Here is a 14,093-nt window from a genome sequence, read left to right as displayed (position 1 = left end):
TACTTCTGAAAAATGTCGGTTAAACACCTGCCTGAATAACTATAGCTGACCCATCTTTCAAGTAAAAATAATGCTCCATGAAAGTAAAAATTAAAACACTAATTCATGGATCAAGGACCTAGGAATTAGACCAGAGACTCTGCATCTAATAGAAGAAAAAGTAGGCCCTAATCTTCATCATGTGGGATTAGGCACCAACTTCCTTAATAAGACTCCTATAGCACAAGAATTAAAACCAAGAATCAACAAATGGGGTGATTCAAACTATAAAGTTTCTTCTCAGCAAAAGAAATAATCTGTGAGGTGTATAGAGAGCCCACATTTTTTATGGGGCTGGGATGTGGCTCAAGCGGTAGCGCGCTCACCTGGCATGCGGGCGGCCCAGGTTCGATCCTCAGCACCACATACAAACAAAGATGTTCTGTCCGCCGAAAACTAAAAGAAATAAATATTAAAAAAAAAAAAAAGAGAGCCCACATTTTGGGAACAAATTTTTACCCCTCACACATTAGATAGAGCTCTAATCTCTAGGGTATATAAAAAGTTCAACAAGATAAGCACCAAAAAAACCAAATAATCCAATCAATAAATGGGCCAAGGACCTGAACAGACACTTCTCAGGAGAGGATATACAATCAATCAACAAATATACGAAAAAATGCTCATCATCTCTAGCAATCAGAGAAATGCAAATCAAAACGACTCTAAGATACATCTCACCCCAGTAAGAATGACAGCCATTATGAAGACAAACAACAACAAGTGTTGGCGAGGATGGGGGAAAAAGGTACACTCATACACTGCTAGTGGGACTGCAAATTAGTGCAGCCAATATGGCAAGCAGTATGGAGATTCCTTGGAAAGGAATTTGACCCAGCTATTCCTCTTCTCAGACTATACCCAAAGGACCTAAAAACAGCATACTACAGGGACACAGCCACATCAATGTTTATAGCAGCGCAATTCACAATAGCTAGATGGTGGAGCCAACCTAGATGCCCTTCAGTGGATGAATGGATAAAAATAAATGTGGCATTTATACACAATGGAATATTACTCAGCACTAAAAAAAGAATAAGATCATGGCATTTGCAGGGAAATGGATGGCATTAGAGGAGATTATGTTAAGTGAAGTTAGCCAATCCCCAAAAAACAAATGCCAAATGTTTTCTCTGATATAAGGGGGTGACTCAAAGTGGGGTAGGGAAGGAGAGCATGGGTGGAAAATTACCTCTAGATAGGGAACAGGGGTTGGAGGGAAAGAAGGGGAATAGCAAGGATAGTGGAAGGAGAGGGTCATCATTGTACAAAATTCATGTATGAAGATGTGAATTTGGTATCAACATACCTTATATACAAACAGAGATGTAATAAATGGTGGTATAAAGGCATATTAAGAATTATAATGCAAAAAAAGAACTCATATATAATGGCAAAAAATAAAAATAAAAAGTAAAAAGGCTGGGAAAAAAAAAAAAAAAAACAACAACAACACTAATTCAGCTCACAACTCAAGCATGGGAGAATTTTCCTGGAGACAAACAGGGCACTTTGGTATTCAGGAGATCTGCTTTAGGCATGCTTACTATTTTTTCACACAGAATATTAAGAAGTAAACCCGAGGATTGAACTTTAACAAAATTAATATATTTTACTTCTTTATCAAGGGACATTTGACTCAATCTTCTTCCTAATTTTTTCCCCTTTCTTTTTAACTGAGAATAAACAGCAGTGAAGAATATATTCACCGGAGACTGTACTTTGGTGGCCCTGCCTTGGTCCAAACTGAGCTACCAGCACTTTTACAAATCAACAGTTTTTGCACTATTCGTGCAAATGTCATCACAGTGAACGAATCAAGTAAGTCTTAGCATAGTCCTGAACATTGTTTTGACCTTGCAGAACGCCTGAAAGGGTTTCAAAGACCGTCCCCACTCCCACAAAGGGGCTTGGAGAACTCAGTAAGAGAAACCACTGCGTGTAGCACATTCAGAATCACAGTTCTCTTAATTTTCTGAATTATTAATGCTTGAAGCTTATTTATTTGTTCTAGGTCTGATGTCTAAGCGCCAAAAAAGAGACATGACAAGTCGTCGAACATATCCAAGAGGGAAACCCTACCGCACACACAATTGAAAGGCTCAAGTAGGAAGAAAATAGCTTAGGGGGGGAAACAACAGCAACAACAACAAAATCACACAGATGGATCCAGAGTCACGTCTCGGCTTGTCGTTGCCAGTGGCAACGATCGGGTGTGGGGGGGCGCGGCCATCGATTAGTAATGCCTTGCGGCGGGCGGCGGGCGGCTAGGGCGGAAGGCCTCCCCGGGACTTGTGGTCGCCAGGGGTTTTTAGTTGCGAGGCCGCTCTCTCGTTCCGCGATCTATTGAGAGTGGCTTCACAGAGCCCCTGTAGCTGTCGGGGAGGGAGGGAAGATGGCGGCTGTGGCGGCGGGCGGCCTGGTGGGGAAGGGGCGCGACATCAGCCTAGCAGCCCTGCAGCGCCACGACCCCTATATCAACCGCATCGTGGACGTGGCTAGCCAGGTGGCCCTGTACTCTTTCGGCCATCGGGCCAACGAGTGGGTGCGTGCCGACGCGATGGGGTGGTGCAGACCACGGCTGGGGCGGGACCGGGGCGCGGGGGCGGGAGCGGGGTCCGACTCCAGGCTCGTGGAGCCGGGTGAGGGGAGGAGACGCTGACGCACTGGAGGTGGCCGGTGGTAGATCTGGGTCCTGCGGCCCAAATTGTGGAGATTGGACCCCTGGGTTTTGGGGGAAGGGATGCCGACCCGCGGATCCCCCTGGAGTTGGGGGAAAGACTTAAATATCGGAAGTACCCCACGTTGGGAGACCGCAGCGATCGGGGGACCCTGAGAGCTGATGGAGAGCACCTGATGCCTTGAGGCCGGAAGACTGATGTGCTCCGAGAAAATGCAACTGTTTCTGTGAAACGGTGGCCGTAGAGGAGGCAGGATAGGAGACGAATGGGAAAAGAGTTCTGGAGCCTCAGTCCTAGAGGGGGCCAAGAGAAACCAACCCTGACGGAAGGGGAGAATCTGAAGTTACAAACTCAGGGGCAACACGAAGCAAAGAGGCGGGGGGGGGGGGGGGAATAAAATACAAAATGCTTTTGGGTCAGATACTTAGAAGGAGGCTGACGGTTCTCAGAAAGATTTAATGTTGCCTTTGATCCATTTGGGGGGCCGAATTATTTTAGTGCTCTTCTCAAAGCTGAACCCCAGTAAATAGTAATGCAGTGCAATTTAATTTTCCTCAAAACTAGAATGGCATAGGAGTGCAAGACATTTTGAGGAGGGTCCCCCCCCCCCCCTTTGGAATCGCCTCGTGTAGTTTTACACCCCGTCCTTTGACTGTAGACAGTACTTTTCTGCTTCCTCACGGTGATTTTCCTACCAAATAATATTCTTCTATCCATTATATAACCATCCGTCATTTTTTAAAAGTTACAAAACGGTATAAAGAACTTATTTTGAAAGGATTTCTGATGAATTTTTTGATGTGTCCTCAAAGTGAGAAACATCAAAATTGGAGCAAAGAAAACATCCATATTGAGCAAATATTATGTGTTTTTTTTTTTTTTAAACACATTCATTAGCCTACATTGTTTCCAGTGTGGATCTTCAGTGGCCTGTAATAAAAACACCTGGAAATGATTAACATAAAAAGACACTGAAAGGCTAGCAGGAAATTAGGCTTGCCCACCATGTGCATGGCCCTAGATTCAATCCCCAGCTCCACAAAATTAAATATGTAAATAAAGGATCAAAAATTGGAGAAAGAGGACAGTTTTGCCCCAAGGTTGTTTTTTTTTTTGTGTGTGTGTGTGTGTGTGTGTGTGTGTGTGCTGTACTGAGCCTCCAGCCTAGGGCCTCATCAGTGTCAGGCCAGCACTTGACCACTGAACTACATCCTCAGCCCGTTGCCCTAAGTTCATAACAAAATTCTTGAGAGTTTTGCACTAAGTTCTTAAATGAGGCAAAGAATTAAGATCTGCTGTACTAGTAGCCAAATCCAAAACTAAAATATGGAGACCACTATAATTATTATTCTGTAATAGGAAGTGTTCCACTTGCTCAGGAGAGGGACCATTTCCCCCTAATTCCCAGGAGAATTTATCACTTGGGTCTTTATATAAAAAGGATTGAGCAATATAGCAAATAATTTTCTCTATGGTAATTATTAAAAATGTATAGTTACATGTGGCTATTTTACTGCTCTATAAAAAAATGCTGAAGGTATAATATGGTAATTTGGTAACAGTTACTCTGTAGTTGATAAGGACAGTTAGCTGATTTGACATTAGGCTTTGAGTTGAGAATCCCTAGAAATTGTTAACATATAGTAGAGCATTTCTTTTGAATAACAGTAGTTGCCTAAAGGCCCTTGACAGTTATCTGTGTGATAGAGATCTTTTAAAATCCTTGTAGAGATTTACTAGATATCCAGTGAAGCCCATCAACAAAAGCCTCATCAAAAGGCAGAAGTGTCACAATGCATTATTTACAGGAGTTATGTTTTCCTGCTTCCTGGACTTGTTGCCTTCAGACAGGGCATAATTCATTCAGTAAAAGGTCATTCTTTCAAAGTACTAATCTTCAAGGCTGTGGTAGCCAGGCAAAAGAGAGAGACCTAGGTTCAGCTGCAAAACAGTGACTGGGGGCAAGTAAATTGTCACTACTCTCTCCAGATGGCATCACTCAAGTCTCTGGGTGGGAGCCTTCTGAATGCAAACCTAATAAAAGTATAAAGAACATTCTTGAGAATGGAAGAGAAAGTGTGTGGAAGAAGACTGGTGAGATATAAAGGAGGGGTATTCTTATTACACTGGAAATAGATGAGGAATGACAGCAGGCATTCACAGGAGGAGGAGAAATTGAAAATGAAGGGTGGAGAAAGAATGAACTGCCTTTAAAAAGGACCAAGAGGCTGGGGGATGGAACTCAGTGGTAGATTATGTGCTCAGCATGCTCAAGGCCCAGGGTTTGATCCCCAGCACCAAAAAAAAAAAAAAGAGGTTTAAGAAAGATGTCATGACTAGGAATTTTTGAGATAGACCGCCCCCATTGCCAAGAAGGACTGCTCTCCCAAAATACATTTGTGAAACTTTAAGGCTATAACCCTGTTGTTTTTTATAATCTCAGTCTTTGGAGCAGTGGTTCTTAGCTGGAGTTGATTTTGCCCCCAGGTGACATCTGGCAATGTGAAGAGACTTTGTTGTCACACTGAGGGACAAGAAGGCTGCTAAACATTCTGCAATGTACAGGCATTATTGTGCACCCCACAACAACAACAAAAAACTGGTCCAAAACCTCAAAAGCGCTAAGAAACTATTTTAGAGTGACTAGTGTCTTGTGTTTCTGGCTAATGGTTTTCTAAGTTTATATGTATCAGAATAACATGGAGTTTTTAGAAGTACAACCCACAAAATCAGAACGTCTGGATAAAATGAGGCCCAGTCATTTGATACTGTTGAAAGCTTCAAAGGAGACTCAGGTGCTACATGCATGATGGAGAGAGACAGATTTGGAAAGATAAATGGAGGCCTGCATTTTCAATATTTTAACTTAGAATAATGAGTAAAATAGAGATTGCTTTGAGTTGTTTGAAAAGTGTCATGCATATGCTGAGTCCCAATAGTTTATAACAGCGTTACTATATATTCCACTGTAATTTTTTGTTTTGAAATTCTAACTGCTTATTTTTTAGCACTTAGATTTCATAATATAGTATTACATCATTAAATTGTACCCTTCAAATTTACGTTAAAATATCCCAGGACTATGAGCTAATACTTTAACATGAAAGTCCTCCTTACTTGGAGGATCTAAGGAAGATCTAATAAAATTCTGTTTTAACTCCTAGTGTTAGACTTTGCTCAGAAAGAAAAAAGAAGGAAAAAAAAAAAAACCTGGTTGTCCTTGAATAATGGTGGAGGGATCAGGAAAATGCATGAATTTGAGTTGGCTCAGCCATAATAGAACAGAAATTTACATTTCCAGAACCTCTTTTATCCAGGTATCATAGAGTTCTTAAAACGTCTCTCTCTCTCTCTCTTTTTTTTTTTTTTTTTTTTTTTTCAGTAAAAGCTCTGAGAGGTGTAGGCTGGTTATCTCTTTTCCAATGGAAGAACTGAAACTAGAACAATAAACTAATTAGCCTAGTCTGATCTGGCAAGAGTAACACTCCATATTGTAATTGTTGAAACAATTCCTTTCCATGAACAAACTTGTAGAACAATTCTAGGTTTTAGAATTGCTTGTAACTGGGCATGGGTGGCCCATGCATGTAATCCCAGTTGCTCAGGAGACTGAGGTAGGAGGATTTCCAGTTCAAAGCCAGCCTCAGGAAAAGCCAGGTGTCTTCTAAATAAAATACAAAATGGGGCTGGGGATGTGGCTTAGTGATCGAGAGCCCCTGAGTTCAATCTCTGGTACCAATAAAAAAGCTTGTTATGAGTTAGTAATTCCAGAAGAAACATGCCTTTTCTGATTTTAGATTTTTCAAAGCTGAAGTGACATAAAAGAAGTTGGTAGCTGTTAGCTTATGTGTGCTGAAACATATGAAACTCCAGTTTGCATCTCTAAGGTTAAAACAGTCCCAGGCCCCCAAGACAGTGAAGTGTTTTGGCCTGTGGCAAGGGTTCCTGGCATTGCACATAGGTTCCTCACATTCCTGGCTCTATCACTCTTTTTTTACACAGTCTTTCACTCTTAGCTTCAGTTTCCTCTCAGTGTAATGAATAATAACAAATTCTCAGGTTTTGCAAACTTATTTTTAAAGGCATGTGAACTAGTAAATACCAACTATTAAATTTTAAGGACACTCACAAATTCTTAGGAGGGGTAACATTGTACTCTAGTGACCTTTTCTTAGTGATTTGCACTGTTGTGGTTTAAGTTTTAATTTAATTCTTAGTGCTTAGAGTGCACTTAGAATGTAGATTTCTCGACAGAAATTAACCACATTTGTTTATAAAGAAAAATAATATTTCTGTATATTAATATTTTTCATTTCAACTAAAGGTATTTTTCAAAGCACAGTGTTCTATGGGCAGAGAATATGTTATTGAACTTAGGCAGTTATTTGCAAACTACCGTGCCTTAGAATCACCTGGACAGCTTAATAAAAAGCAGATTGCTGGGTGCTACCCTAAGATTTTGATTCAGTGGGTTTGGTCAGGAGCCCATGAATGTGCATTTCTAACAAGTTTCCAGGTGGTGCTGCTGCTGCTGCTGAGCTGTGAATCATACTTAGAGACTCACTGAACTAAAGGGACTATGAAAATTGCTGCAATTACCTTAGCATGTGAAAGGATCAAGTTTTCAGTTTTTGTATGACTTAAGAATTTGTTAACAACCTTTTTCCTTTAATGAGTGCATGTTAAACCAAAATTAAACAGTACTTAATTTTTAGTGATTATGGAAATGGATATTAAAAATAAAATATTGGGGGTCTGGGGATATAGATCAGTTGGTAGAGTGCTTACCTACCATGTACAAGGCCCTGGGTTCAATCCCCAGCACCACCAAAAACAAAACAAAACACAAAAAATATTGGGGGTTTAAATAGAATTCTGAAATTAAGCCACATAAGTAACAAAAGTACATTTTTAAGTTCAGAATTAAAATAGTCTGATTACTAGTTAAACAAAAGAAACTTATGTGCATTTTATTCATAACCATTATTCTCAGGGGCCTGGTTCTTGCATTTGGAGAAATTGAAAAGAAATGTAAGTTAACTAACTAAACTATCATTTCAACTATACCACCTCCCCCAGAGTTTCTCAGGCAGTTGTTGAGTCCTAACTTGGTAATACTTCTAACTCTGTTTTAAAGGTCTTGGATCCGAACTTGCCTCTAAATATTGCACACCAAGTAGGTGATTTATTCATCTGAAAACTACAGCATCCTTGCCCTCTTCTTCTAGCAGTCAAAGCACTTATCAGCAGATCATCTGCTCTCCTACATGACAGATAAGGCAAAGGAAGATGAACCCAAAAAATGAAGTGAAGGATAATGAAATGCAGACACAGTGATTTGTGCAGCTTGCTATATACCCACTTTTGTGGGTGGAGGAAAAGGCAGCACACTTGTTATCATCTTTCTTTTTTTTAATGAAGTCCATGGAGCACACTTAACTTTTTTATTGTTTTGGATAGTGATGTGTTGTTAACCCTGTGGTTGGGAAAGACAGATAATGTTAAAAGATTGAGCACTTCTTGCTGCTTAACAGAGTCACAGTTAGGGCAGAGGATTTTTTCATTCCTTTTCCTAAGAATAGCTCCAGGGGTTACATCCACCAATTTGAAATGAAATGTCATTCCTATAGTATTCTATAAGAATTTAATGTTTTTTCTGCCTCTGTGAAAGAAGAGAACTTGCACACATTGTGGTTTTTATCTTTTAGGAGAAGACTGATGTGGAAGGAACCTTATTTGTGTACACAAGGTAAGAGTATTTTACTTTTAAAAAGAAACTGCCAATCTTCAAAATAATATTTTTGTTCAATTATGTCACTCTTCTTCAAGTGCAGTTTTATTTCAAAAAGAAGTGAAACAACAGAATCTTAGTTTGAAATTATAAGTTGACAGGAGAAAGGGAATACTGCATAATGTTAGCTGGTATATTCTAGGGAATACTAATTTTAGGATATAATTAAAACTTCAGTATAGCTGAACTTAAATCTTTTTCTGTTTAGAATAGTATTAAATAATTATCCTTTGACTCAAATGAGTGGTACAGAGTTTTTTAATATGATGCATTGGCAAAGAACTAGACGTGCACTTTTAGGAATGTTAAGATTATTTAATCAATATTTGGAAAAGGGCTTATTGATCACCTTTCCCAACCCTTGACTGTTTAAAAAATTATGGTCAAAAATTGAAGATGTCTTTCCTCCATTGTGTAGTTAGTGATATGCATCAGGATAGATTTAATAAACTCATGCTTTTAGTCATTCTTTTTTCTTAGATATTGTTGACCATCACTCACATACACAGGGACTTACAATATGTATATTGTCTTAATAGCTAAAAGTTTTATTCACATAAACATTCATATAAAATGTCTTTGCTAAATTCCATCCACCTTCAGTGAGGGAATGCAAAGATAAAATATGAAATGCAAACCCTTCTTGGGGTAGCAATTTCACTGGGGAAAAAGGAAATACAAGTATATTTTCTTTACACATATATTCACATTTAAGATGAACCAAGAATCTGAGGGTGTAGCTCAGGTAGAGTGCTTGCCTAGCATGTGTGAGGCCCTGAGTTCCATCTTCAGCACCACATACACACACAAAACATAAAAACAGAATAGACTATCGTGAGTTCCATTTAATAGGTTATAAGCAATGAATGGGATGCTTTCATGATAAGTTTTATAGAATTGGTAGGAATGAGGTAGAACTAAACTTGTGTAGGGGAAAGGCACAGGCAGTCTCAATAGGAAGAATGGCCAAAGCCAGGCATAGAACCTAATGTATGAAAGGGACAGTAAGGAAAATTATTCTTATTTCATTATTTGGGGTGGGGTACTGGAGATTGAAGCTAGGGGCACTTAACCATTGAGCCACATCCCCAGCCCTTTTAAAAAATTTTTTAGTTTGAGACAGAGTCTCGCTGAGTTGCTTAGGGCCTTATTAAGTTGCTGATGCTGGCTTTGAATTCATGATTCTCTTGCCTCAACCTCCTGAGCTTCCCGGATTACAGGCATGTGCCACCATGCCTGGCAGGAAAATGAATCTATTGCAACGGGTTTTTATTAGGACAAGTAAAGAGATTTTCTGGCATGGAATGGCACTGAGGATTTTGCAGTTTGTTTTCCTAGCAGTAGGGAATCACTGAAGGTTTATAAACAAGAGTATCAGAGGAAATAAGGGGAATGCAAATGTATTAACATTGTATGAGGCATTGGAATTAGGGAGGACTAGGATTAGGATTAGGTTAGGATTATTGCCATGGAGTAGATATGATGATGAGAGTTGAGACTAGAATGACCAAAATTGAAATGGAAAGGACATTGAAGGATTGTATGAATAGAGGGAATGGTAAAATTAATATTAACATAAATATTTTTGAATATGGAATACAAAGACAAAGTCATTGTCAGAATACAAAGACCAGAGGTCAAGAATCTGGTTTGAAGGTAAGTTTTTCGTTTGTTTATGGTGCTGGGGATGGAGCCTAGAGCCTTATGCATTCCAAGCACATGCTCTACAGCTGAGCTACCACTCAGTCCTTAGTCTTCAGTTTTTTGAGGTAATGCTTTTGGAATGGTAGCAGGACATTCAAATGGAGGTATTCAGCCCCTTCTGATAGGATGATGGCTAGAGGTGGAGTATTTAGAGTTGTGTGAAATAATTTGGTAGCTGAAATTATGAGAGAAGGAGTGAGTGTAAAGAGGAAATTGATAAGAACTAATGGTTGGGTTTTAGGGCCAGGAAGGACACAGAAGAATCAGGCATAACAAGCAGAACAAGAACAGAATGGAGAGACCAGTTATGGGCACAGAGCAAGAACAGTGGTGGTCTCTGGGGGTGGGGACAAGTAAGCAGTGGGTAAGCAGCAAGAAAGCAGTTTGAATGGTGACAGCAGGAGCAGTTGGAAGGAAGGAATGGATGGCCAGGACAATATGGAGGTCAGATTGTCTCAGAAAAGTGGCAGAAGGGTGTAAGAATCATTGGCATATTAGGCTACATTATGTTCCAAAACATCCCAGAAGCACCAGAGCATATCACCAAGTGAATTTATTCAGTACAGTGTGACTTCTCCTGAGAAATTTTGAAATGTAAAGAGAAAACCAAATGATTGAACTCTGATGTGTGCCAACACACAGTATGTGTTCTCTTTCATTTTTCACAAGTGTTATTAAGAAAGTAAGATTTGTTAATGATTGATTTTAGGGATTATTAGTGGGCTTTTTTTTAAGCATGGAAGAGTAACAAATTATTCAGATATTTTCTCCTGAAGCTAGACCAAATGTAGCTTTGTATTTTCAAGTACCTCTTAATATACTCCAAGTCTTTAATGGAGCTGTAATTAAACACACTATTAAATTGAGGGGAAAAAATCTGTTACTTAATCTCTTCCCCAAATCAAACTCCTGAAGAATAGGTCCCTGCAATCTCCACACACCCAACATGGCCCCCTCCTATAATCTCTCTGCTCCTCGATTCTGGTATGTTGAGGACTTTCCTTTGCAGAAAATGACAGAAAAATTCAAAGGGAGTTTAGGTTGCAAGTAGTAGAGCTTCTAAGTAATATACTTTCACTTCTTTTCCAAGTTTTCTTTAGAGCAACTGGCTTCTCTATCCCTGAGCTTATTTTATAAACTGTGAGATGGTGTAGTACCCATACTGCTAAAGATATGAGATCCTTTCTGTAATAATGAAATACATGAAAAATCAAATTCTAATTCTTCTATAGAAACTCCTAATCTCCGTTGAAGAATGATTTCTTCATGTCCTCTCATGTCTTCCTACCTGTAGTAACAGTTCATAGAGACCCACTGGTGATTTCTGGAGTTAACTTTCTAGATGATCCTCAGTCATAGTTCTTAAGAAGTACATTTTCATCCTTCTGAATCTAAGTCTAAATGATTATCATGATTATTTCTGGTATTGAGTATATACTTACCACCACTTTACCTCTTTTTAAAATAAGCTGGGAAAAGATTGCCTTCCATCAATTTTTAAATTGGAGGTTTTAAAGAAAATCCTGAAAGTGGTAACATAGCTGTGTTTTATTTCTTTATCAGCATCAAATGGTTGGAAGTGAAATGAAGCTAAGATATAAACATTTTTTTCTTCCTGTTGCTCATAACGTTTCTGTGGGTTTGTTAATAACAACCCTAGAACTGTAGTTTAAAGTAAATAAATGAATTCTGCTTGCTTCAGTTTCATTGTGTAAGTATGTGGCATTTCATTTGTCACCAGAAGTTGCACAGTTGAATTACTATATGGCTATCACCCAAGGGTAAACAATTGCACATGTAGTTGTTAGTGTTTATACTCTGTATAATTTGAGTTCTGCCCGATAAAGTAGGCATTCAAGATTTATTGAATGAAATGAAAAATAACAAGTCACTAAATGCCACATTTTTATTGAGAAAAACTTGTAGTTTATCCATGAAACTGTTTGCTTTAGGTGGAAGAAAACAAAATATCTACCCTTTAGAACAGTACATAAATTTTTAGTTGGTACTACATCTCCTCACAAGTTCATTGACCAGAGTTGCTTCATTTCTCTAACAGATTTTGCAGCTCTCAATTTCAGACCAACACTAATATTTTCTATGAAAAATTTCTTTATGTACTTGTGAGGTATACTCTATATGAACTACTAAGATCCTTTCAAAGCATCTGTCTATAAGGTTTTAAAAGTTATCATCTGTGTCTTAAAGGAATTACAACATAGGTCAGGGACAAGATATATATATCGACAGGCAAGATACACACACACACACACACACACACACAGTACAATTATTTTACCAAGAACTGATTGTGACAGTTGTGATGTCTTACATATGAATTAATACATAATGATGCCAATTATAAAGAAGTGTTACTTTGTATGGATACAGTCTGCTTGTGTATATATATTCAGCCAGAGGTACTTTATCTCCTCGTGTATTACCTTTGAGCACACTGATAAAGTGTTTAAGGGAGGAGGGCCTATATTCTAGAAGGGCTGTCTTTTGAATACATAGTAAGTGAAAAATTAAAGTCCAAAGAGTTTCAGTTCTTAAGAATTTCATAATCTTTTGTTTATGTGTATATACAAAGAGACATCAGAATGTAGTTACACCACAAGTGTAATATACTAAGAAACTTGTGTTTTGGCTCCCCTCTACACACACACTCTTTGTGATTTTCAGGTCTGCTTCTCCAAAGCATGGATTCACCATTATGAATAGGCTGAGCATGGAAAATAGAACAGAACCCATTACTAAAGACCTGGATTTCCAACTCCAGGACCCTTTCCTCCTCTACAGAAATGCCAGATGTGAGTTTCTTAATACATTGGGTAGTTTTACTTCTGAAGTTTGGCCAAATGTTTAAAATTGTACAAAGTATCCTTTGTGTTTTTGTTTAGTATCAGTGACTCTAGGGGTTAGAAGGGAACGGGTGCCACATTTTTACTGGGAGAAGTTTAAATAATGAGTCTGTCAACCCTGTCTTGTTTGTAATGTGAACTTATTACTGATCTTAAGGCTAAGCCGGGCTAGGGGAGATGAATGCTTAGTCAGAAGACTGCAGAGTGACACATAGTAGGAGCCACCAAACATAGAATTAACATTGCAGCCAGTGGTACTTTATCTCCTCACGTATTACCTCTAACTGAGCACACTGATAAAATGTTTAAGGGAGAGGGCCTGTATTCTAGAAGGGCTGTCTTTAATAAATAGTAAGTGAAAAATTGAAGTCCAAAGAGTTCAGTTCTTAAGAATTTCATAATCCTGTTATGTTGAAATTATACTAGGTAATCAAAACGTCCTTGTCAGATTTGAAATGAGGTAGCAATCATCTGTCTAATATTGTATCCTCATTTTACTCTTACGTCTTATCTGACCACTTGTGTTGGGCCAGAGAAAGATTGATGGAACTATATCAATTTCAGGGGCATCTCCTTACTTAGAAAACAAGAACATACTACTCAGTATATAAATATATATGGGTGTGAGTATGTATACACACATGCACTTGGGCTTTGTAGATAGCTTTCAAAAAGGTCTTGAAGTTAAGAAATGTCTTCTATATGTTTTCCATCCTGCTTTAAGTTTATTATATAAAAATCTGCCTACTATGTACTATTCAATGTAATTTATGATTGAAAAAATACTGTTGATATGACCTACCAATGAAAGGTCCTATAGAGTGAAAAGTTTTGCACTATAGAGAAACATTCTGAAATATTATATTTTCTGTTGCTGTTTCTTTGTCAGCTGGTATACTTTATTAATCATAGCATATAGTTTGAATTGTTTATGTGCTTACGGTTATGTCAGGTTTTCTTTTTTGACATTATTAGATTTTGTGTCAAATTAATGTATGATTCAAATCCTTAAAA

General features: G+C 38.4%; 1 protein-coding gene across 2 annotated transcripts in view; it reads left to right on the top strand.

Annotated features, from left to right (window-relative positions):
* The first annotated feature begins 2,429 nt into the window (after positions 1-2,429).
* Positions 2,430-14,093, top strand: part of Dcp1b (decapping mRNA 1B) — a 50,367-nt gene continuing 38,703 nt past the window's right edge. The window contains exons 1-3 of one of the 2 annotated variants that reach the window (XM_027951048.3): positions 2,430-2,584; positions 8,429-8,469; positions 12,901-13,028. In XM_027951048.3, the coding sequence (XP_027806849.2) occupies positions 2,435-2,584; positions 8,429-8,469; positions 12,901-13,028 (319 nt within the window). In that variant the 5' untranslated portion in view covers positions 2,430-2,434. The remainder of the gene's footprint in view (positions 2,585-8,428; positions 8,470-12,900; positions 13,029-14,093) is intronic. The other variant, XM_071610312.1, reaches the window with a different exon arrangement.

This window comes from Marmota flaviventris, chromosome 3, assembly GCF_047511675.1.
Source record: "Marmota flaviventris isolate mMarFla1 chromosome 3, mMarFla1.hap1, whole genome shotgun sequence".
Lineage (NCBI taxonomy): Eukaryota > Metazoa > Chordata > Mammalia > Rodentia > Sciuridae > Marmota > Marmota flaviventris.
This window is presented reverse-complemented; position numbering and strand designations above follow the sequence as displayed.